Source organism: Cuculus canorus, chromosome 3 (genome assembly GCF_017976375.1).
Source record: "Cuculus canorus isolate bCucCan1 chromosome 3, bCucCan1.pri, whole genome shotgun sequence".
NCBI classification, from domain to species: Eukaryota; Metazoa; Chordata; class Aves; order Cuculiformes; family Cuculidae; genus Cuculus; species Cuculus canorus.
This window is the reverse complement of record NC_071403.1, coordinates 40,147,387-40,172,227: the sequence shown is the minus strand read 5'-3', so window position 1 is coordinate 40,172,227 and position 24,841 is coordinate 40,147,387. Positions and strand designations below refer to the sequence as shown.

Here is a 24,841-nt window from a genome sequence, read left to right as displayed (position 1 = left end):
TTGGAGTAACAGGGTAAAAAATTACAACACACCACTTTAGCCAGTCCACCTGGGTTCCCGGCATGTGTCCTTACAGACCTGCTGAAGAGATCTTGTTTGCTCTGAGATCCCATGTTGGCAGTCCCTCACAGCGAACACAAACTTTGCTTTTCACCACAAGCTGTAGGAAGGAGTGTGGTGTATCTGACAAGATTCTGTTGTTCACTGACTATGCAATACAAATATGTAGCATTTGCAAGGGATGGAGGGAAGAGGAGGAGGAGGTGGTGAACAGTATGAAGGTCCATTTTCTGCTCCCTTTCTGAAATGTTCAGTTCCAAACATGGAATAATATGGGTGTTTGATTTAAACAAAAGCATTCACATACACAAAAATACTGTGTGGTTTATTTCACAGTAGAACTAACTTTGAGGAGTTAGTTACTTTTTTTTTAATTGTGTAAAAGAAAAAAAATTCTCTTTCCTAAATTACTTCCTCTTTCTTCTCTTTCATATATAGTTTTTCCATTGTTTCGTATGTTTTGTAGTTGTGAAACAATTTTAGATTCAGATTTAGAATTGGCTTAATCATTTCTCATCTGATTTAGCTTATTTTAGTGAAAATCAGTATAATTTTAAGAGGCAGTACTGGGAGAATTTTAGCTCACCTGTGTTTTACTTCAGCTATAACTTAAGCCACTGTTCTGCAATAAAGAAGGTGGGTACGTTTTTATGCTCATCTTTTTAATAGTATCCTAAATAAACAGAATACACTGAAAAATAATAACTACTGTCTCCAGAACAGTTCCTTTAGGAGGAACAGAAATTAATGTCAAGAGAAAAAACACATAAATGCCACATAACCACTGGGAAGCAGATAGAAGAGGCAAAGCACAGTGGTGCTTAGTTGGAAGAGGTCTGTTGTAAGGCACATCCATCAGTTTCCTACTAACTAATCCATTATGCATTAATATGAACATGTGCATTACAGGTCTTGACTTCCACAATACAATGTAAAATGGCTGAATATGAACCTTCTTCTGCGATTCAACATTTCTTAGGTTATGAGCAAAGGACCGCCATCACTGTTTTCCATGCTGCTTATTAGGATGACTTTCCAGTTGTTTTTCTGCAAGCAAGTTTTTAATACTGATCCAAGAAATAACAGGTTGGGATTTGTACAGATCCTCTTTTCTCACTGTCTCTTTATAATCGGCTTAAAAGGCCTTAAAAATGCCACAGAAGCTCTCAAGGCCACTGGACTGTTGTCTATCCTACAAACCCACCTTTCTGGAGAGAACCTAGAAATGGAGTGGATACAACAAAAGCAATGGGAAACAGTTATGAGCAGAGGAGGACGTTTAATCTCATCCTCATAGCTTGGTATTGAGACAGCTTGGAGTTTGAATCTAGAGTCTGGATCTGAAGTGGGCTGGTGACCAGAGCCTGCCATTTGCCATGGAGATAACCAGGGAGAGCTCTCAGGACTCCTGTAGCTCCAGCCAGCTTCAGTGCCCAGGAGGGAAGGTGGTTCAGAGGTGGGGGGTGGGACGCAAAATTGAGGAAACTGCATAATATTACACAGTTCCATTTTGATACTGTGAAGCAGGCACTCTTGCCAGCTTTCCCTCCCCTTACTTTTTGTTCCTTGCTCTGAACTGAGGAAATTAAAAATATAAAATGTCAACAGACTGAAGCAGACTGAAAAATTCCCTTTTAATAGTTTTGATAAGTACTTGTAATTAGCGAATATCTTCTGGGAGGTAGGCACTTACTGGTTTGCCAGAAGTTCCAGTATGCAAACATCCTTTCTGATGAGGAGGAATCCAGCTCCTCCCCAGGACATTTTTCATTATTGACAACAAACCTAAAACCCTACAACTTGGCCAGGTTTGCTAACCACCGGTATGCAGCTTAACACAGCTGCGAGTGAATTCAGTGTCAGGGCTTCAAAATTATGTCAGAGAATAAAGAACAAAGAGGGGAGTGAAAAATGGGGCAAAATAGTTTGCTTCTACCAAAGCAGCCTAGCTTCTAGTGGGCAAGCTGAAATTTTTATCTACTCATACCTCTGTGTACATTTATATGTGTATACACGCGTGAGAAGGCAAAATTATTGAAGGGATCCAAATGTTGCAGAAATACCTGTTTGAATAGCAATGCATTCTACTAATAAAATAACCCATTTTTCCTTTCACTCCTGCTGTTACATTCCCCACTGTGGCCTGGAAACCAGAACCAGATTATTTTAAAAAACAAGAAGCCTAATGCTGAGTTCAGCCGTGAATGAGTAAATCCAGAATAACACTTCGAAATTGTATCGTGTGACTCCAGATTTACACCCAGTTTCTGAGATCTGAATCTGATCTGAAGTATTTAATTCCTACCATTGCGGTGTCCTGCTGCTTTCCTGAGGCTGCTGTCTGCCACACACAGCATTTTCTGTCATATAGTAAGAGGAAGCACAGCATGAGCTCTGCAGCTGGACTTGCGGAATCATGCTAGGAAGGGCAGCACAGCAGTAAGATCTTGAAAACAATTTATTTTAAAAACCTTGCCCCACCTCTCCTCCCCCTCCCCACTCTCTGCAGGGCCACAATTAGAGGAAATGGGTCAGGATGCATTCAGACCAAGGGGAGACAGAACAAGGCTGGAAGTGGATCAGGAGTTCAAGGGGAGACTGGACAAATATTTGCAAGAGAGACCCTTTGAGGGTTACTAATAGACAAACCACGTCGAAGTCAGGAAATTCCCTGAGCTGAAAATACTAAGAGGCTGAGAGGGTATTTGAACCCAGCAGATCACCTTGCTCTGCCCTTACTCTTCCTTGGTGTCTGCTCAGGACAATGGCAAAGAAACTGAGTTGAGACTTATTTTGACCCGAAATAGTGTGGCTGTTATTTAATTTTTTAGAGACACAGAAGATCTGAGAACTGAGGGAAAGACAGCTGGGGAAACAGTGCAGCAAAGGGTGCCTTGTTTGAAATTCTGTGTCAGGACTTACAGGAAAATTTGGGGGTTTTAATTTGGTTTCAGTTCAAATTTTCCCCTCACTAAACTGCACTCAGGTTCGCATCGGCTTCGGCATTCAGATTTTATTCTGCTGAGTAGATTCCATCCGCAGTTTGGCAAACCTGCAGATAATTAGCTCTCCCTTGCAATTAAATTTCCAGTTAATGTCCCATTAAGATAAATTAGAAGAATTCGCATCTTCTGCTTAAGTGGTGATTTCACAAAATACAACATTTCGTAGTCTTTGAACAAACAAGCACTTCCATTTGCCAAGGTGAGATGTATTTGTAATACAGAAGCAGATCTTAATAATTTTCATCTTAAGGACACTTTTTTCTCCCAAGAACTTCAGTGCTTAGTTGGCGAGCAGCCCAGAAGAAGTGCAACGCCTGGCTTGAGGTTAACAGATCAAACAACAGGGTCCTTTTGTCATTTCAGTTCACGGTTGCCTTCTCACACCGTGAGTGCCATGGAAACCAGGATTTTCACAGGTGGCTACTAACTGCATTTCTTTGCCCAGTCTGAGACAGCCCAGCCCTAATTACTGTAGTGGAGCACTCAGGACTGTGGCTGCAATCACTGGGCAGGGCTGGTGGGCAGTGCCCCTAGCAGTGAAGGCAGGGTGTACGGAAAGGTGACAGGTGGGGAGACTTCCCAGGTTCCTACTCACTTTATGAAGCTATGTGGAAAAGAGCACATTTCAATTTGCCAGTACGTAAAATGCAGAAAATAGTGCTTACCTTTCACTGCAGCGTGTTGAATAAAGTGCTGTTTAAGACTAAGTACTCAGAAAAAACAGTCCTTGAGAAAAAGACATATCTTCAAAAAGAAATGTAATGCTAACATCATGTATGCTACAGTAAAGATGAAAAAAAAAATTATTCTCTGCTCTGAGGCTCTGGGGAACAAGTGCTCTCCCTTTATGTATTTAGCAGGAGAAGAGAAGGAAGAGATGGGGCTGGGAGGGAACGATGTAGTTCTGCATCTTGAGTTTGAACTATTGATAAAAAAGATTTTAAATTATGCTCTTTGGTTTGTAGCACTAATAGCTGAAGGTGTAAGCCTGGAGATTTTGTGCCAAGACAGCATTGGTTTGTCCCAGGCCACTCAAGAGTGCCTAACATCATTTTCTGTTCTCTTTTGCTTGTACACACAGAGTAGGAGAAAAATGTCTGTGAAGATGTTGACAGCTCTAGTTACCCATTGACATAAAAGCCCCTTTGGTAGCAAAGCTCCGGTTTAAGTCTCTTGAGATGCACTCTGTACAGGGACAGATTTTGGGAAAGAAAAAGATCTCATTCAACAATAAATGATTAAATGAGTACTGTGTGCAGTGAATGAGTACATGAAAATCATTGGATTAAGAACAAAAATCTCAGGGCTCTGAACTTCTGGAGCAAGGAAAGAATTTTAGTAAAATGTAATAGCAGTGCATTATTGCACCTTTTATTATTATTATTATTATTATTATTGATAATATAACACAACTTATTTTGTCTCAATCACCCATACAATATTTACATGAACTGTGGGAACTGTCTGTGAAAAGTGTCAGTATTTAACTCCCTCCTTAAAGCCCTCAGGAAATTTCCTTGAAAAGCGTGTACCATGCACATACAACAGCTCTTCTTTAAACATTATCCTGCTGGCTGGATCCCTCCCCCCTCCCATTTGCTGCTCTCCCAAATTATTAAACCTCAGCCTGTTTAATTATCGGATTTTAACACTGCACCACGTATCGCCCCAACAAACCTTCAAATCCGAGCAAGACTATTTTCTTTCTGCCTACTCCTAGACACAACTGTGAATTTCGGGGTTTCAAATGGATGGAAAGGGGTGGACCAGAAGGAGAAATCTTTGCGAGGGAGAGTTTGCATTTGAGGTTTTTAACTGTTTTTTTTTTTGCCCCGCGAGCCCTTCGGGCTCGGCGGCAGCGCACGGGGATCCGGCAGGGAACGCCGCCATCTAGCGGGGACCGGCTGACCCGAAACACAGAGACTCCCCCAAACCACAGCGGCTTCCTATGTGCTGGAAGAAGCGTCGTTTCCTCGGCCCTCGATTCCTTTTCAGTCGGTATGCCGTTTGGTCAAGCGCACCGATAAACCGCGTGGAGGGGAAGATGCTGAGCGGTCCACGTGCCGTTGATTTCTCCAAGACTGTTCAGTGTGATACCTCGTTTGCTTTTGTTTTTATAGACATTGATATAGCTAAAACTGGGCTTTCTGCTCTGTTTTGTTTTGGGTTTGTTTTGTCTTTTCAATCTAAATATTTTTATCCACGCTGTGAACAAGGATAAACTAATTCCGTCTCTACTCTTAGGAAAATACTGTTCTTTAAATACACGGTTTAAACCCTAAGCATGAACCTACAGTGGTGTCTGACCACAACCTGTCATGACTTTATTACTTAGCTTGCCTATTTTAATGCTTGGGAACCCCCATCCTATTGATAATGGAAGTTAAATTAATTGTGATATTGTTGACATGTACAGAAAGTACCACGTGAGTGAGAAACCTGTCAACAGATTGAACCCTGACAAAAAAAAAACCAAAACATTATTTGATCAGATGTTTCATGTCCCTTTTAAGCAGAGAAGACCTCTCGACCCAATGTAATTTTGTTCCTGTCTTTGAAATGGTATAACCTTGACCCCTTCTTTGGCAAAAATAGTTCTTCTGTAGTTTATATTATCTTATGAGTTCTGCAGGCAAATAATAATTCTCCAAAGTGCTCCCGTCCTTTATGTTAATGAGGCTAAATGAGGATCCTCTTTATGGCCCATGGCCTTTCTGAAGCATCTTCTAACTAGCTCTCCTCCCTTTCCACACTCCAATGGACTGTGGAAAATGAAGGCTTGATATCATGTACTGGAATCAGTGCGATGAGGAAGACTGTTAAAATTCTTTACTACAAAATCATAGACCCTTGTCAGTACCCTTAACTATGGGTACACTGTGCCCTTGCAAAAATTACCTTGATATGCAGGATAAGTTGACTTGCCAATAGATCACACAGAAGGCTACCTTGGGACACAAATGAGTAATAATCTAAAGGTAATTGTTTCCTTTCAAGTGGAATAAATCAGTCCTAACTGTCTGCCATAATAATGTAAATTTCCTGAGAGATGTCAGCAGTTTCCATGTGTGCGTTCCCATTATTTGAATTTGTATCTGTTAGGTGGAAGTATTCATTTCTACTCCTAGTCACAGAGTGGGTGAAGTTTTATTTTGACTAACATTGGCGTAAATCTGTTCGATGTAGTTATTCCAGAATGTAGTCACTCCACATTATGCTCTTGCAAAGCAGAAAATAATTCAGATCTGTGTTTCAGGACAGTCTAAGGTTCTGATTCTGATAGCACCTACCATAGTTCCAAATTGATACAATATGGGAATAAAAACGTGAGTTACTGCAGTTCCAGATTGTTCCTGCAGGAAGTCATGCAGATAAAAGGAAGGCTGGAGTGAAATGGTGTAGGTAGGTTGTCATTCTGTAGGTTGCTCTGAAGCTCATAAAGTCTTTTTGTATACATCAGTAAATATTAATTCCCTGTCTCACTTAGACTGATATGTCTCTCTATACCCTTCTCTCATAATTTCCATAAAATATTCTCCGAAATATTAAAAGCTAAAACTTTATTCAGCCTGGTTTGGGCTTCCCCATGAACACAACGCTGTGCAACTTTCTTAGAGCATCTTCACTGTAGCTTGCGGGGATAAATTGGCTTTTTTGTCTGGGAAGAGTGAACTGTGTTTATACTGCAAAATCATTCATCGCATTTTCATCCTACATATAGAGCATTTTTTTTTTTCTGGTGGATAGGTGCATGCAGTGATTAAGCATTATACAGATAAATGTACCTGTGCAATATATGCCAAAGCAAAGGTAAGTATCTAGAGCTTTGGTTTCAGTTTCTGAAGGCAGCAAAGAGTGCCACTCCAAGCTGTCTTTAAAGATTGCAGTAAAAGGTTTATGATCTGTGTCTACTAGCATGGGTGACTCATAATAAATGTACTCCAAAGGTGTAGTGCCATGTCCAGCACTGATTGCTCTGACAAATGAGCACTCCTCTTCACTACAGTCATTTGTAATCATATAACAGCTTGACTTTCTGTCTGCAAAAGCATAGTTTTGTCAGATTGGTTTATGCCACTACATCTCTCACAGCCGTTTCAGAGACTATGGCAGCTGTTGGTTTCATATTTACTCCCATGTTTTTCATTACTTTAAACAAATGTTGTTTCTTCTTCTTTACTCGGAATGTTCTAGATCCTGTTGAGGCTTTCTTTCCTTTAAAAAAAAAAAAAAAAAAAACAAAGCAGAAGAAAAGCCAACAAAACAATAAAGTGTATTATGAACACATGTATTATTTTCTTTCTTTTTTTGTAAACAGATTTAGCAGCCCTTTTTTTTCCTGACTCGTTTTGTTTCTCTTTCTGCTATTGTATCTCAGAGGTTACACTAGTTCTGCTGAGCACCTTCAAAGTTGGGGTGGGGTTTTTGTTGGGTTTGTTTGTTTGTTTGTTTAATTGTAAGAACTCCTCTGCTATTTTCTTGGCTTACTGAGTACTTGTGCCCAAATACTGCTGTGTTCTCTGAAGTATGTACAGTTTATGGACTGTTTTCAGTAGTTTTGGGTTGCACAATGCAAAGAAGCAGGAATGTCAGGAGCGGATGCATCATGGATTACAATTTGGCTACTGCAAGAGGAAAGATTAAATAGACTAGAAACTCTTCAGTGTGAAGAAGAGATAACTCAGGGAAAAAAAAGCAAAAATCTGAATGCAGGGAGAAAATGAAAGGGGTGGTGGTGACAGCAGCAGCGTGAAATTATGAGGTAAGACTTTAAAAAAAGGAAGGAAATTTTACACAATGCAGATGTAAACTCTGGAACTCATTGCCACATGATGTTGGTATCAGAAATGTAAATGAGTTAAAAAAGTAATTGGTCATAGCAATGGAGGAAATATTCACAGCAAGACAAATGTTAATAGCCTGAATTTTTTAAGACAGAGGAGAATGTACCTCGGAGCTGTGAGAATGGGATGCTAGTACACAGTCAAATTGAAGGGAAAATTGGCATTTTTGGAACAGGTTTCATGCGACTGGGGCTGTAGTAGGCAAACTGTTACTATCTGTGCAGTGCCATTCATAAGAATAAGAACTGCTGTCAGATTTCACAGCTTCTAGGGAGGATAAGCAAATGGAAGGCTTGCTTGTTGAAGTGAGCTCATGCGCGCACACACACGCCATCACAATGCAGTGCTTTAAGCTCTTCAGGTAATCAAAGGAAATTATTCAAACTGTTCACTCTGAAACCCAGATTGCTACTGCCGTGTTTTCAGTTCTCGCATCTTACATAAACTCTGAACTCGCTTACAACTTCTGCAGAATGCTGAAAGTTCTGTTCTTACTGAAGTGATGCATCTCCAGCCCTTTAGTTCTCACCTTAACTCTCACACTTTTTTGTAGTCTGTTTGATATAACACCTCCTATTTCCTGAGAGGGATTGCACAGTCTTACGCTACCTTACCTTTCTGGCTTTATGCTTTGTCTTCGGAGTCATTTCTGGACAGTGAATGGACCTAGAGCTGTAATAGAAAATGTTTCCCCATTGGGGCAAAAGACATCTGTAGCTGTTGGCTGGATTTTCCAAATCCTGAGATTTGGGGTTTCCTCACAAATGGGCTGTTATAATAAATGATGTGGCTCAGATAATAAGTTTTTGACTGACTTAGTGTTTCATCTGGCAGTAACAGTACTGAAAACCATAGCTGACATCCTGACTTTTTAAAATTAGCAGAACAATGACTCCACATAGGTGGAAACCCTTTGCTGTTAAGCCTGCCTTGTATTTGAAAGATAAACGTGAGTTTAAAAAAGCATCTTATCTCTGTTGGTCTCTAGTATAATTGTTATCTACAGTGATATTAAGAATGTTAAAGCAATATAAGACTTCAGCATATAGTGACGTTACAACCCAGTTTCTGTAATCCTGTTTGTTTTAAAATGTTTGAGTTCTGCATATTTTAATTTGTTTGCAGGATGCCCCAGGTAACCATTGTATCACGGTATCTGATAAGATTAGCACAAACTTCAGTCATGTTTTTCTTAATGAGGGGATCTTTCTGTTTTGGTACCAAGACTTGGTTTTAGTTAGCTAAGGCAATGCAAAATAAATAATCCAAACATATTAATTTGTTATATTGATTGCTAGGATTAATATGTTAAATAAGGAGCTGACTAAAAAAAAGAATTCATGATTTTTTAAACATATTATTTTTTTTATGTGTGTTATTTAAATTAAGGTTCCCTAGTTGTCTGAAACCTGACTTTCAAGTGAAAGCTTTCAGTGTTCCAAGTATGCCAAATAACTTAAATACAGGAAGAATCTGCCTAAGAATCATGATGTTTTCTTGCCTTTTCCAAGACTTTTCATTTATCATTAAATGTTATGACTGGTTCTGAGGACAGGACAAGCTTAGCAGCATCTTTGAAAAAATTCCTGTTTAAGTAAGCAGAAGATGGACATTTCTCAATAATTACCTGCAAAGTGCATGTTCATATCGCCTGACCAGACTGGCAAAAAAACCAAGTGGTACATATAGGCATGTTTAAATGCAGATGACCAGAAAGAGGAAAGAGGAATGATCTGGAGACCAAAGAAAAGCCACACGTGGTTGGTGAAAGGGTCCTACAACTACAATCTCAATGAAACTATTCCACAGTACACTAGCCGAGCATTGACCTAGTTTGAACAGTGCCTTTTTGCACTGGTTTATTTTAATTCTCTGCTGTGAAGAACTTCTGACATTTCTGTCCTCTTTGCAAAATATTTTTCAGCCCTACTTCTTTTTGTACAAATCCCTGAAGTTTTTGTGAATTACATCACTGTTTAAAGTTTGCTTGACCTCAGAGACACTTTTGCAATCAAGGAGAGCACCAGCCAGTACTGTACAGCCCGTACTGCACAGACCTGCATTTAATATTGTAACTCAGTCAACCCCTGCAGGTCGAGCTTGCAGTGTTTATTTTAGAAAATAGAGAAAACTACTGTGGATTACTCTAAGTAAAAAATGGAGGTCTTCCACTTATGTCATGCCATAATCCAAGCACCAAGGAAAATTGTCCAAACGTTTCACAAATTTCCTCCTCATCTGTTTTTCTTAATATACTTTCTCAAATTTTCTGTTTCAGTTACTACTGACCTTCTTGTTTCTAGCTGATATCTGTTTTCAAAAGGGGCAGATTGTCGTAAAATATAGGGTTGATTCTGAAAGGATCAGACATGATTACTGTGTAGCTGCTGTCAGTTTTGCCAACATGAGCTTCTCTCTCTGAATAGGATGGCCTGTTTCATTGCGGATGAAAATCTATATTTGATTTTGAATTAAAAAAAATCTACTCTGTGGTATAATGATTGCAATTGCACTGTACCTACACTGCAGCTACTGTATAGGTCTGCTGAAGATATACTTTTTCACACTTCTTATTGACTCCTATTTACACAGATGAAAACCACATATATGCCTGAAAGAGTTTATGACATAAATAGCTCAGAATAAAATTTTTAAAAAATGAGAATTATTGAAATGCAAATATTCAAGCCTGAATTTCAAGAGGTGCAAGTAACAAGCCGTATAACTTACTTTTTGCAATGCACTAAAACTATAAATAATTACTGCATAATTGCCTGTTCCTATCATCAACTATACTCACTATGCTATGAAAACTTCTGGATAAATATAATCAAAATGTCAGACTTTATATGAATTTGTGATGTAATATGTAACGAAACTCATTAAATGAATAATTGACACACAAAAAAAAAGTTAATCAGAAAGAATACTCTGTCAATCAAAAGGGATACATAAATCTCCCTTCTTAGGTCTGCATGGCTCCAGATACCAAAAAAAAAAAAAGAAAAAAAAAAGAAAAGAAAAGAAAAATAATTTCTTTGCCGAGGGTGCTAGAATGCCTTGTAGTCATGTTATTTTGTGGTGAACATGCCTCAAAGACAAGCATTATGGTAAACTTGATCGATGATTTACTTTGACAAACAGAAGATTTATGGTTAAAATTCACAGAAGTAACCCAAAAAATGTTGTCTTATGTGTCACATCTCTGAAAATATCCAGTTTGGAGTAACATTTTACATGTAAAATTGATGTGCTCTTCTATGTAATTTCAGATTTTCTGTGTAGACACCACCAAGAAGTTGTGCTCAAACCAAGCTGCTGAAGTTTTGGAAATACAAGTTAGTTGTCAAAAGAGTTTGATGCATCGAGAGAATAAGAAGGACATGGCTGGGAAAGCTACCTTAGTGGAAACCAGTGTGATTAAAGGTCAGTTAAGCTTAATAGTTTGAGTTATTAATATAATAAAGCTTAACCTCAGCCGTGATTTACATACAGGATTTACATGCAGGATTATCCTGCGTGATTTCATTTGGAAGCTGTGGCTTAGTGAAAAGAGATGAAAAGTGAACACTTCTGTTCTTCCCCCATAAATGCCATAAGGCAAATTCATCCACACTCTCAACAGCAGCATGGTGTTAAACTCTGTTTGACACTGCAGCATGAATATTCAGTAGCTTTTAGGAACAGACGTGTGGAAAAGATACACTTTCTTTTTGCTTTAGGATGATGTTTACTCATCGTCTGTTATAAAAACTGCTCATTCCAACAGATATTAAATATGAGCAAGCAATTTACATCAAAGATATGAAGATATCTTCAACTCACATTTTTGTGTTTTGAGGAAAAATATATTATTGAGCAAATTACTTGACCAGTAATTGGTTTTAAAGTCATCATTTGCTTGGATTTCCCAAGTATTTTTGGTTGGCTGGTTAGTTTTTTTACTCATCTTTCAAGTTTTTCCTTTTTCAGAAACGAAATATACTGAAATTGAAAAGCTAGATGATAAGAGGACAGATTCAAAAGACTTTGCAGTTAGTATGAAAATTTTAATTTATTTCAGTAATCTGTCCGTCACGTGTTACATCTGAAATATGAACAAATCACACTAATTACATCACTGGAACATCTGGAAGACTAAAGTGCAAATATTCATCTTTGCAACATTTGTTAACCGATGATATCCATACAAGAACTTATAAAGTTTCTCTTTGTTGTCTTGTCTCACTCAGTGTGTCCTAAAAAGTACTGCCTATTTGAAACTACTCATTTTGAAACTCCTAAATGCAACATAAACAACTTTCATAGTGAAGAATTGCTGTGGCGTGTTGAATATTCACTAATGCTTATTGCTGTTGAAGTTGATAATTTGGGGACTGGTTTTTGAAAGGTATTTTTGTATCTGACTGCTTTGAAAGATAACCTTAAATTTGGTATTTTGGGGCTTTGAAAATTCTCCCTGCAGGCTCCATTTTGTCAGTGTTCAATCATTTGATTAGATTTCATAGAGATGAAAATTCCATATTGGCAGCTACAAAGGGTGGTATCCTCTGTTTAATCTCCTGAAAAGAAACACCAAGATGGGCTGTACACTTTTGTGCCAAGAGAACTCCTTGCAAATCACCAAGGCCTGGCTTTGGAAACTGTTGCCATGCTACAGGGATGAGTTGGATTCCTTTCATGGGTTAGTCTCTGTGGGGTGAAGCAGCCACGGGAAGCTGAAGGGGACTGCACCTCAAGAAAACATGCCCCGTGCATCAGTACTGAAATAAACCAGGCTTAAAGTTTGTGCTGAGGACTGGCTTATTCATGAGCACAGGAGTCACGGCTCATGTAGGTGCTTTACTTGATGGGTTCAGACTCCTCACAGACAGGGAAAGCCACATAGACTAAAGTCACATAATGGTTTAATAATCAACATTTTTCAAGAAGTTTTCTGAATGCAGAAGCTCAGTTCATGCAGCGAGAAGTGGAGTCATGCAGTCACGTCCTGTGCATCGTACAGGAACTGTGCAGTAGTTTCTAAACTGAGATCCCTTGACTGAGAAAAGAAGTTTGGAGCTACCAGTACTAAGGCTTCAGCTCAATAACAGGACTGGGAGGTGGCCAAGTCTTTCCACTCAGAAATGTCTTTTCCACTCAGATATTTCCATTTGGAAACATCTTCCTACTGTGAGATTATTTGTTAGCTCTTGTTTCTTTTGTCACTGAGCACCACTGAGAAGAATGTGGCTTCATCTTCTTCACATCTTCCCGTCAAATATTTATACCAAGTGCTAAGATCCTCCTTGAGCCTTCCCTTCACGATGCTGAATGGTCTCAGCCTTCCCCTCCCATTTTACATGCTTCAGTCCCTTAATTACCTTTACGGCCCTTTGCTGGACTCACTCTAGAATGTTCATGTCCCTCTTACTGGGGAACACAGATTTGGTCCCAGGACTACAGGTGTGCTCTCAACAAATGCTGACAGGGGGGTAAGGGTCTCTGCTGGCTACTTCCTTGCCTAATGTAACCCAGGAGTTTGTTGGACTTCTTTGCCACAAGGACAGATTGCTGGCCCATGGTCAGCTTGTCTACCAGGATCCCCATGTTTTTACTATGCAAAGCTGCTTTCCAGTCAGTCAGTTGCAGCCTGTACTTGTGCATAGGGTTATTCTTCCCCGGGTCCAGGATCTTGTGCTTTCCCTTACTGAACTTCTTGAGATTCCTTAGAGTATGTCTCTGTACAAACTTTGACTGAATTTGAGTGTAACGTGAGTTGAAAGTTGGAATTACGCAGATTCATTCTAGACCAAAGAGCAGTGACAGATTGTACACTGACGTACTCAAATCAAAGCTAAAGGGTTTTCTGAAAGATGTGTGTTAGTATAGCTCAAAGTTATTGTGTTTAATTCAAAGATAACTGCAGAATTATACAGGAGATTGGATTAGATAGCATAGTAGTTCTTCCTGGCCAGCCAAGGGATCCCCAGGAGTCTACTGTTGTGTGCAGCAAGCTTGCCTGTTCCAGAGAGTATACTCTGCTAGGCTAATGCACGAGATAATGGATTAGAAAATATGTCAAGACTAATAATGCAGACACAGTCCTGTGGGTTTTGAGTGGGAGGAAATGCGCCATTCACTGACTAATCTTTAAACTTCTACTGGTGAATGTTAAGAACCCTCCAAAGCACCAACCTGTTTCAAATTCCTAATAAGGATGTTGAATCTGTGTTCTCAAAAAAAACCAGTTACAGAGACAATTATTATTTCTTACCACAGGCCAGATAGTTCCAGAAAGAAAAGCAACACATTTTTCTTTCACTTTTAAAGCCTCTATTGTCTTTCCTTGTAGAGTTCATGCTAATAAAGGAAGGATTCATTATCTTTGTTTCTAAGAAACGGAATCTTTTTCTTCTGTTACAATTAAACCTGAATTGGCCACTAACGATATTATCTTATTTCCTTATATTTGACTGAGTTTGAATTCATTAGAAACAGTAGCAATATCTGCAAGATAATAACTCTCACCAGAAATCTGCTGTATCAGTTTTTCTTTAACCTTGACATTTTTTGTAAGTGGAGTTTCTAAAATATTACTTAATCTTTTTGCTCATGGCTTAGGTTTCTGGAATTGCTACAGCCTGCAACTAAAAAGTGTTTCTGTTGATTTTGTTTATTCATGTCAGGACTATTTAAGGAAGATATTTATATATTCTGACTCTAGGCACTTGATTTAGGAAGCCAGTGGGCTGGAGAATGGAAGAAAGAAAGGAGCCTTCTGATTGCAATTTAGGATGCACATATAACGCCTGCTAAATTTGGCAACAAAGATGATTTAAGACATTTCTGCCCCCGTGCTGTAGCTTGCTGTCCCAACACTTAAGGCAATACAATTGGTTATGGGGCTTTACTATAAACCTAATATTAAGACAAATAAAACATCTTATCCCTAAAAACAGAAAGCAAAACATAGAATTCTGAATTATTTTAAAAAAAGCTCTTTCTTCAGTGATGTCACAGGGATGTGAATCTCAGTGTTCTGAATTAGATGAATAGGGGTAAGTAATATGAGTTAGTAGAAATTGGTGTCTGTAAGAATTCAATAAATCCAGAAAGACAGAATAAAAAAGAATAAAAAAGAAAAAATAAAAGGACAGTTAAAAAGGTCAACAGATATCACTTCTCAGAACACTTCACATTTTTAAAGAAATTAAATCTATGATTGAACTTTTCCAAACTTAGGAGTTCCATGAGGAACTCCAGAGGGAGATAAACATTAACTATACGCAAATCAGAACCCTAAAGTGTACATGAAATATTTGCATTGTGGCACTTAATAGTTTTTAAAGATATGCTGTATCATGACATCAAGGAATGGTTGATGGATACCAGCTGAAGGAAGAGTCCATTATTGTTAGAGGCTCTGACTCTGCTATCACTCAACAGCTGTCAGTAGACCCCCTAAGGTATTAGCACTCATTAGCACTGAGGAGTGTCAGAACCAGGTCCACAACAAATAAAATGCTACTGTTCATAAAAACACTTTGGCTTATGCATATGCCTTAGTTTCTGTGCATTTTCACATGAGTGATGTTCAGAAATAAGGATGTAGTTCTAACATGTTTGGTTCATAATGTTATTGCACGCAATAATTCACAACTATTGTTCTCAAGTTAGGCATAAATAGAAACACTAAATGTTATTAATGTCACTGAATATTAATTTATGCAGCATAAATCCTGAACTGAGATATTTACCTTTGCTATAAGGCTGTGTTATGGCCATGGCCAGGGGCATGTAGGTGTACAGTCTTGTAGGTACATGACTTGACGTTTCTAGCACTGTTTGCATTCAAGGAAGAGTCCTGATGGGCTGCGTTACTTCTGTCATCTGCCTTTTAAAGGAAGGCTGAATGGAGAATTATGACAACTGTTTGTGACTTTGAAATTTGTTAAAAAGCCACAAGTATATTCTGAGAGAAAAACAGACCGATTCCTAGCTTCTCAAGGATACAAGTGAAATAAATGGAGACTTTTAGTCTGCAGAGGACTGCCCTTCCACTATGAAGGCAAACATAATTATACAAATTGTTCCAGGAAGAGCAGCATTAATGAAATTTGGTGTAATAAGTGTTGAGATATGTTGTCCCCTACTGGTCCTTTCCCCCGTCCCTGATAATAACCAAAACTCTCCTTATGGCACTCCTATCAAATGAAAAAGAGTGGATCTGCAGCTATGTGTGTGCTGAACGTCCATCCAATATGCACATGCTGATTTATCCTGCTGTCTGGTGCCAAATGGAGTGTAACAGCTGTGTTCTGCATGCTTGTCTCTTGATAGAGCTACTAATACTAAACTCACTTTTGAAACCACGTTGAGACTTATTTTGAAATCTTACTGAAATTGGAAAAAATTTTTAAAAGTACTGAAGAGATTGGCAGATGGCTGGATAGACGGCACGATGACATAAGTCTTGTTTTCTTAGCAGGCTGAGATGGCTTATCTGATTCGGTAATTCGGTGTTGAGGGTAATAGATTTTTTTTTTCAGACAGGGAAGCAAATTGCATTGATTTTACTGTTCAGAATTCCCCTGGGATCATTCAGCTTGTCCCATTCATTGCTTAATGCTTTATTGAAGTGTAAATATATACATTTCAGAAAGCATCCTACACAGGCTTGGGACTGGGGACAGCTGTGATTTAGTCTGGCCTGATGACATTAATTTCCTTTCTCCTTGAGCTGTCTTGCTTAGAAGCATATAATTTTGTTTGTGTGTGTTCAGGAAAGAAGAAAGTCTAGCTATGCCATCCATAAGCAATCTGTACTTTATATCCATATTAGCAAGTCTAAGTGCAAAAACAATATTTCCCTTGCTGAATCACAGGGATTAGCTTATTCTTTCAGTGCCTGTTTTATTCATTAGTTTACTTTTACTGATATCAAACACGGCCAACTTGCAAATGAACTACAAACCTGGAAATGCTTATTATCAAGACAGTGGCCACATATGTGGGTGAGATCTTCATTAAGTTTCTCATCACAGGTTTGGGGATTGGATTTTTTTTTTTTTTCTCTTTTGATGCTACGTCTGGAGATGATTTTCTAATTTACTCATTCCCAAAAAGCAGCAGGGGGGCTTGTAGGTAAATTAGTCTATGATAAACTCTGTGCTGGTGTGGCCAGATAACAGCTTGATTAAATTAATGGTTATTTCTGGCTTTAAAAAATCAGTAAAGGAAAGGGTCACAACTCCAGAAAGAAATAAGTCTTGCCTGGTATTTTCAGGAAGAGACTCTTCAGCTGCAGAGAGTCTCAGGAGGAACGCAAGTCAGGTTTGGAGACAGCTGGGAGAATATACAGCTATTTTCCTGGTGAAGGGGCATGCTGTGGGGGCAAAAGTAAGCTTGGGAGGATTCTTGTTTGAGGAGCTCAGGCTCATAAAGAAGGCCCCTGCCCATAGCAGGGGCATTGCAACTAGATGGTCTTTAAGGTCCCTTCCAACCCAAACTCTTCTATGATTCTATGATTTGACAAGCATGGCACTGCTGGGAGGACAGATTGGCTGTGAGGTCTTGTGTGCATTTTCAGGTTTCATATTATGTCACAGCAAATTGAACAAATAGGACCAGCGGAACCAGAAGCAGCATTTTAAGTGTTTTGCTGCTTCAGGTAAAAGGTCTTACTTTAGAAACACAGTATCCTCTCAGCTCCATTAAATGTGAGACTTCCTCACAAACGCCAAGGGTGAGCTGTTCCTGGAAGGGAAACTTTGTGCTGTTGTATCAGCCCTGGCTGGATCTGCTGCCACTTGCTCTTTCTGACCACAGCATGGGAACAAGGGATTTGGTGGCTCTGGAGAGGGGCATGAGGGACACTTGGTGACTGATCCTTGTGCGGTCCTGCTCCATGTGATCTGTGGTTCCATGCATCTTGCAGAGCTACCTGTAGCTCCAGGGGTGCGTAGGTCCACCTGGACAGGAAAGGAGGTCCTGGGGCCTTTTGGCAGAAGCCTATAGCTCACTACTGTGAACTGTAACAAGAAGCTGTTGCTGTGCCAAGATTCAAAGCAGAGCCTCCTTCAGTGCTGGAGCTCCAAAGAGGATTCTGGTGAGAGTCTCTGCCCTTGTGAGAAAACACTACTGCTTTTTGGAATGTTTGTCCTCAGTGTTGGCTCAAGTTGGTCTAGCTGGACATTGAAGAAATGTACCTCAGAACTTTTCATTTTATCCTCAAGACACTTGCAAGCCTGTATCTCTGTTACATAACCTTCTGGATAAGAAGAAACTGGGAGGGGTGGGTCTAGTAAATCCCAGAATAATGCCACAGTTTCCTGGCTGTAGAGGCTTGTCTCTTCAGGCAATGAAATGCAAGAGCATGGGAGGACATTTGCAACAGGAATTGTAGGTTATACATGTGGCAGGTGGATTGCTCTTGTTTTGTTAGAGACAATTTTGTCTGCCTGCTTTTGCACTGTTCGAGTTCACGCTTCTTAAACAATTTAAAAAACTTTACAGCTCTCTCTGGACAGCCAGCAGGACAACAGAGCGGTTTGTCTGCAGACTTTGAAGTACAAGCATGCAAAAATTGACAGAGGAATTCTTAAGAGTAAAGACTCATAAAAACTACTCCGCTGGGTTTCATTCTTGATCTGTCACGAATTTTGTCCAGGAGCTTAAGCAAGTCATTTAAGGTCTCTATGAAAATCAGAAAAGTGAGGAGAACGTTCCTTCCTTTGTTTTTTACTTTTGTAGTTGTCTGTATGAATTGCATATTTTTGGGGGCAAGGGCAGAGTCTTTCACTTTGTTCCACTTGTTTTTGCTTACAAAGATTACACAGATCTAACAAAGAAGGCACTTGGGAAGTGTGACGCAGAAAAGGAAGAGGAAGAAGAGCATGACTACGACTATGTGGATGAAAATATAATTGAAAACATAAGAAAAATATTTCAAGATACAACCATTAGAAATAAGCATGCAGTCTCTGAAGGAAGAAGGTGAGTGTGACCTGTGATCACTTATGGATGCAAACAAGTGTGGGCAGAGTGATTTTTTCAGACTGACCAGTAACATTCACCCCCAGAATAAGGGAAAGTTTTTCCTGGGAGCTGCCACTGTTGCCTCAAGTGTTCTGTGAGCAATGCAGGAAGGTCACCCCTGGGTTGCTGCCTGTCACTCCCAGACATGTCACTTTTGTCAAAGCAGTACCTCTATTTTTCTGGTGATAAAAGTGCACAAGCAAGACCAGGTAAAGACAAAATGTTAATTTGACCAATGGTTATCCTTACAAAACCACACAGAAATCCAAATAAAGACTCTGAAAGCCAAATAAAGGCTTTGTATCTAAAAGCCTGTCTAATTTTTCGGTTTCATGCCAGCTTGCTGTAACAAATTATAGTACTCTAAAAAGAAGTAAAGGATTGCACTTAGAAGTGGATGTCTTGCTGCGCATGACTATGGTTTGTCTCTTAAAAAGCTTTCAGGCATTTCCTGTGTTTTCACTAAATCCTTGAGGTTCTGCTCTGGCAGTCTGTAGAAAACTTAAAGTGCTGGCAAAGAGGGCCTTTTTCCAAAAAGCTCCAAGCATAATTTCCAGCTAAATACAGATTAGAGGTTTTTTCTAGATCCCAGTGAAACTGCGTAATGCCAGCTCTTTTCACTCACGGCTGAACCTTACGTGAACTTTACTTGATTTGGCTGAATTGCTTCTCTTCTTAAGAGGAAACTCTGAAAACCCAGAAAAAACTTGAAATGTCGTGTTCCAGAAATTTTGAAAATTATTTTATTATGAAGTGTCATTTTATTTCAAAATGTACTTGGTATTTATTTTAAAATGACATGCAGCGTTTCTCTTCTATTTGACTTAAGAGTTGCACTGAATCTGTAATAAGCTGGTTTTTTGGATTTTTTTTTTTCTGAAATTCTCAAACCCATCAGAAACATGATGTCCAGGGCAGTGTATTGTATCTGCATCTTCCCCTGCTCATAGCCACAGAAACTCCAAAGTTACAGGAAGGAATGAAAAATGAGACAAAATAGGGCACTTCACATAATTCAATTATTTCCTCAGTCCACGTGCCGCTGAGGACAGGGACATTTTCTGTAGTGTAAAGAAATCAGGAAAGAGAGAATGAAACTCACTTTTAACTGAAATAGTCCTTTTGACTATAGACATTAATAGAAAAACACAGTTTCAAGAAGCAATGACAGCCTAGAGGATCAGCTTCTAATTATATTGCCTACTGTCATGGCATTGGCTTCTTTAAGTCTTTATCCACCTGCCCTTTAAACTCTACCAAGAGAGCCAAGGTTTCACTTTATTAGTTGTCATAGAGGGCTCTAGCAAAACATGAAAGAAAAGACCTTTGCTGCTTAGAAGGAGATCACTGTCTGTCTCGGATTATGAAGAAATCCTTAAATTGCCATCCTTGGTGGGTGACCGAAGTATCCGCCCTCTGAAATCATTAGCTAGCTGAGGAACGCATAGCTCCTCCAGCATGCTACTCTCCACTCGACCGTCAGAAATCCTCCATTACGGCTTTTATCTAGTACTTAAAATTTCTATCAAGTTTCTGCTCTTGCACTTGTGTTTTGAGAAATATGGATTTGATGTGGGCCTATGAAATTAAACTTTAATGTGGGCAAAACCCCTGTAAACTATCTACCCAGGTAAAATGATTGATGGAGCTTAAAAAATCAGCTTTTGAGACTGTATGCTACACATCTGGTTGAAGGATCTATTAAAAATAACCAAATTAGCTGTTTTCAGCTTACTTACAGGCAAAAAATGCACAAAAATGAGTGGTGTCTTGCATCTGTGCCAAATATCTGATCATGTTCTACCTCAAGAACTCATCAGCTGGCTATTTCCCACCCATGGTCTCCTCATGCCTTGGGACATTTATGTTATTTATTAATATCCAATTTTAATTACTTGGTATATATCTATCAAAATGAAATCCATTGATCCAAATTACTTCAAAGTAAGAGTCATTGGGGGGAAAAATATTTTAATGAAATACATTAGCAAACCTCGACAGTTAGGTGTAATTTGAGAAAATCAGTACTTATTATTTGCAGGGTTTCGTCAGTGCCTCAAAAAAATCTTTCCACGGCCAAAGCTGCCAGGATGATACCAGTAAGAGCTAGTCCTCACTCAGGGGGAGGGAGAAAGAAAGAACAGAGACTTGCCTTTGGTCATTGCTATGTTAATTTTGATAGAATAAATGTTCCCAGAGGGTCAACGATGTTAACATGACCTTGGTACTTCAGAACAATAAGCAATTAAAGAAGGGACTTGACTACAGATGCCCGAGCTTGCTATAGCAACAACCACCATTAACATATTTTTAACCTTTCATTAAGGATTCCAGAAAAAGTAGGAAAAAACTCTGAAAGTTTATAAGATGCGTGGCTTTCCTTTTAACAACACAAGTTCATTTCCTTTTACTGCCATGAGTTGGGTTTTGGATTCAGCTTGACAGTCTTTTAGAAGGCACTAAAGACGTCAATCACGTTTTTTCTCATGTGAGAGAGAAAGGAGGAGAGGGCAAGTTCGTTGCAGTAAGCTGGAATAGCTTTGGTACTGTTGTAATGTCTCATCCCATGTCCCTGCAAACAAAAATGAGATGGAGGCATCCAGGAGCAACAACAACAAAACCCAACAGCAAAACTAGAAAAGACAGCTTCTGTCTCCAGTGCTAACAGCTGCTTGTAATATGACAGCTGGAAAAGGACTGGAACAACATGGACCACCTACCTGGAGAGCTATAAACCAAAGGCTGAGTTCAGGCTGTTTCAGGATATTACTTTTGGGATTTCACACAAGTGCTGGAAAAGGCATGATATCAGCTGACTAAGCCTTGATGCTTATTATATAGGAGTCAAAAAGGGAGAAGTAGGAAAGAAAGAGAAGCGCATTAGGGGATGAGAAACTGTGTTTTCCTCTTGTCATGAACCCAACGGCTGAGGTGGTTTTGTTTGAATAAAGTGGGGTTCTTTCTTTTCAATTTGTACTCATTTTTTTTAGAAGTAATTCTTTGAAACAGATTGACATGAAACTTTGGGTTTTTTTACCTTGGCTGTGCTGAGATGCAGGTTCCTACCTAACTGAAAGCTATAGACAGCACTGCAAATGAAAGCCAACCTTTTTGACCCCACTGCAACTTCATTAATCCTTTTGTACTGCTTTTCTAAGACATTTCTCTGGAACTCTCATATCATTGGCTCCCTAGGCTAGCTGTTTCTTTCGTAACCCCCCTTGCCTCTGAGTGAAAGGCTGAGGCACACTTTGCAGTCTCAGGAGTATTGGAGGATCCCAAATCCATAACTGGAGTTGTATGTTCTCAACATTTCTGAAAGTCCCCCTCCTCTTAGGTAGTTGTCAGTGTAGATTTGGGGGCAACACCTACTTTGCTGATTTTCATTGTTAGGTAATTTTCCTACTGCCTGCTGTTTTCACTTTTCCCTAATGTGCGAACTGGAGCTTTTTTTCCCAGATTACAATCAATGGTGATTATGAAAGGAAGGAAGAGTTTAGAGGGAGCAAATAAAAAGTATGCTGCTCTGAGAGGTGCAATTAAGTTATTTGCTTTGACACAGGCAGGACTTCAAGCAGCCTGTCTCAAAGCAGTCATAGGTTCAAAGACGCCGAGAGCAGGGAGGACTACCACGCTACCATGACTAGATGTTCATCCTACATGCACAGGTCTTTCCATTCCCCTAGAGGGCAGGTTAAAACGTGGTTTTGCAGTGTGGCAGAACCTACTGGTGATGTTTTAGCATGCTGGCGTATTGCAAATAAATATTAAGTTATTAATTAACTTCCCTCCAAGTCTGCATCTCCGTTATCCCAGCCTCCAAGGCACACCCATTGGAAGCTTCTCTTGGAGGGTGGTGGTGGTGGTAGTGGTGTATCTTTTCTCCCATGTCTGCCAAAACAGTAACATGACATGGGCATAGTCAGAGTGCAGAAACACCGGGAAAACTTTCTGCTGGAGTCATAGCTTACACTGACTAAATGAGCTTTTTTGCCCTATATAGGCCGAACATTTCCCTAAACGGCATAAGCTATGCTAGTAAAAGAAAAATTTACAGATTCGAGTTTTACATACTTAGGCAAAGTTGCTGGCATAGCAGTGCTGGAGTCATATATTAGTTTTATTTTTGCTGTAGTCTTGGGATTGCTAGTATAATTGTACTGAAAACCATTTTAGAGCACAGATGAGTCCTAACTTACAGCCATTAATTTAACTTGAGCTGGTTCACCTGCACTCTCTGTGGAATTTTTAAATCCAAATGTAACGGTTTTCTGTTTCACTCTGTCATTTTGTTTTGTTTGTTTTCAGAGACATCTGAAGCAAAATAATTCTGAAGTTAACTGGAAACAAAGAGGAAGCTGTGTCCTTCACCTATGAGGATGAATTGCAACTGTAAGAAAAAGCTGTTCATGAAAGTGTCCTTCTTATCTCATGAAGAACGTATGAGGCTGTAATTTAACTATAATAATCCCCTGAGAAACTAAACTGCTTACTCTTCCTAAACAAGAAGTCAAACCAGCTAATGTCTCATGACCCTTTAAACGGACAAAGTTCCTCTGTACATATTTATTCATGAATTCAGTCAATTATGCCAAGTCAAATCCTTCATTCTTATTGCACCTGAAATACCAGTTGACTTTCCGAACCACGGTAGGGCGAGTGCAAAAAGAACATCCCTTACTGAAACAGCTGTGCAGATGTTTCATTTGGATTTTGGAGGACAGAAGGTTCAAAATTGCAAATGGCCAGATTCTGCCACTCTTTCAGACAACAAGCAATGTTTTATTGCACAAGTGGTACTGTTGCACCACAAGTAATTCACCCTGGAAAGTAATGCCACTCGTCCTAGAGAGAAGAGCTGAGCAGAAGGACTGGGGACACATAAGTTAGATACTATTGCCATGTACATAACCCCTTGCACAGCTACCCAGAATCACATTAGAGTAGTATATTTTGCTAGTATGTTTCAGCAATTTGCTGAAAACACAGCCTGGAAGGAAGGGTAGAAGCTTGGGCTGAAAGAGTAGTGTTCATGCAAGTCCTTTCAACTAAGAGAAAGGTAGGTACATGGTCCCCTCTTTAAGAGGTGTGACAAAGCAGTGCTGAAGAGCTTCACCTACACCTTATAGTACTTTGTATTCATACACAAGCATGTAGGGGAGAGTCCCAGGTGCCTCTCTGCATCACACGTGAATGGCCAACACTGCCTCACTGCACAGTGGGCACAAGAAGCACAATCTCTTCTCCTTTTTCAAACAAAACAAGTATTTGCTTTAAAGTGTTTTGTTTTACTTTATACTTCTGAAATGGAAAAATGAAAGCCAAATGGCATCTGAAAGAATCTAAGACCTCCTTGGCCCAGAAGGAGGGACCTCCCTTTGTACCCAGTCCTGACCCTGTGGGTGCTGAGCAGCAGCAAGGAGAGCCTCTGCTTACAGACGAGCATCTCAGTGGGCTTGGCAGTGAGCATGTAATCAGTGCTCAGGTTAGAGCTGCAGTATTCTTGCCTGGGATTGCTGTGTGCAGTCACACACGAGCTGCACACGAAGAGTGTGCTTGACGTCTTTGAGTGGTACTGGACCTAGTTCTCATGTTCCAGCAGAGCAAGTCTGATACCCGTCATTTATGGCATTTAAGAAAAAGAGCTGGACAGCACATGTGTAGCAAGTGCCGTATAGCTATTATAGAAGCGTTAGATCGAGGGCAATTGCATATCTTACTGGCAGTGCTTTGACTTTCAGGGAAAACTATTGAGAAGTGGTGTGTTGATGTGCCAAGAGTTTCCAGACTCACAGCAGCTTGATCAGAGTGGCATATGCAGAAATCTCAGACAGCTCCACAAACTAGTCAAACTTCCCAGACAGTTTTAGGTTGGAGAAAGGGAACCTGTTTGGAAAGCCTAGGCTATTTTCA

At 39.6% G+C, this 24,841-nt stretch overlaps 1 protein-coding gene across 4 annotated transcripts in view; it reads left to right on the top strand.

The window, feature by feature from the left end:
- THEMIS (thymocyte selection associated) overlaps positions 1-23,704 on the top strand; it is an 87,624-nt gene extending 63,920 nt beyond the window's left edge. For 3 of the 4 annotated variants that reach the window (XM_054063268.1, XM_054063269.1, XM_054063266.1), the window contains exons 5-7: positions 11,182-11,335; positions 18,721-18,886; positions 23,237-23,704. In XM_054063268.1, coding sequence (XP_053919243.1) covers positions 11,182-11,335; positions 18,721-18,886; positions 23,237-23,246 — 330 coding nt within the window. In that variant the 3' untranslated portion in view covers positions 23,247-23,704. Of the gene's footprint in view, positions 1-11,181; positions 11,336-18,720; positions 18,891-23,236 lie in introns of those variants that run through there. The other variant, XM_054063267.1, reaches the window with a different exon arrangement.
- The last annotated feature ends 1,137 nt before the right edge of the window (positions 23,705-24,841 follow it).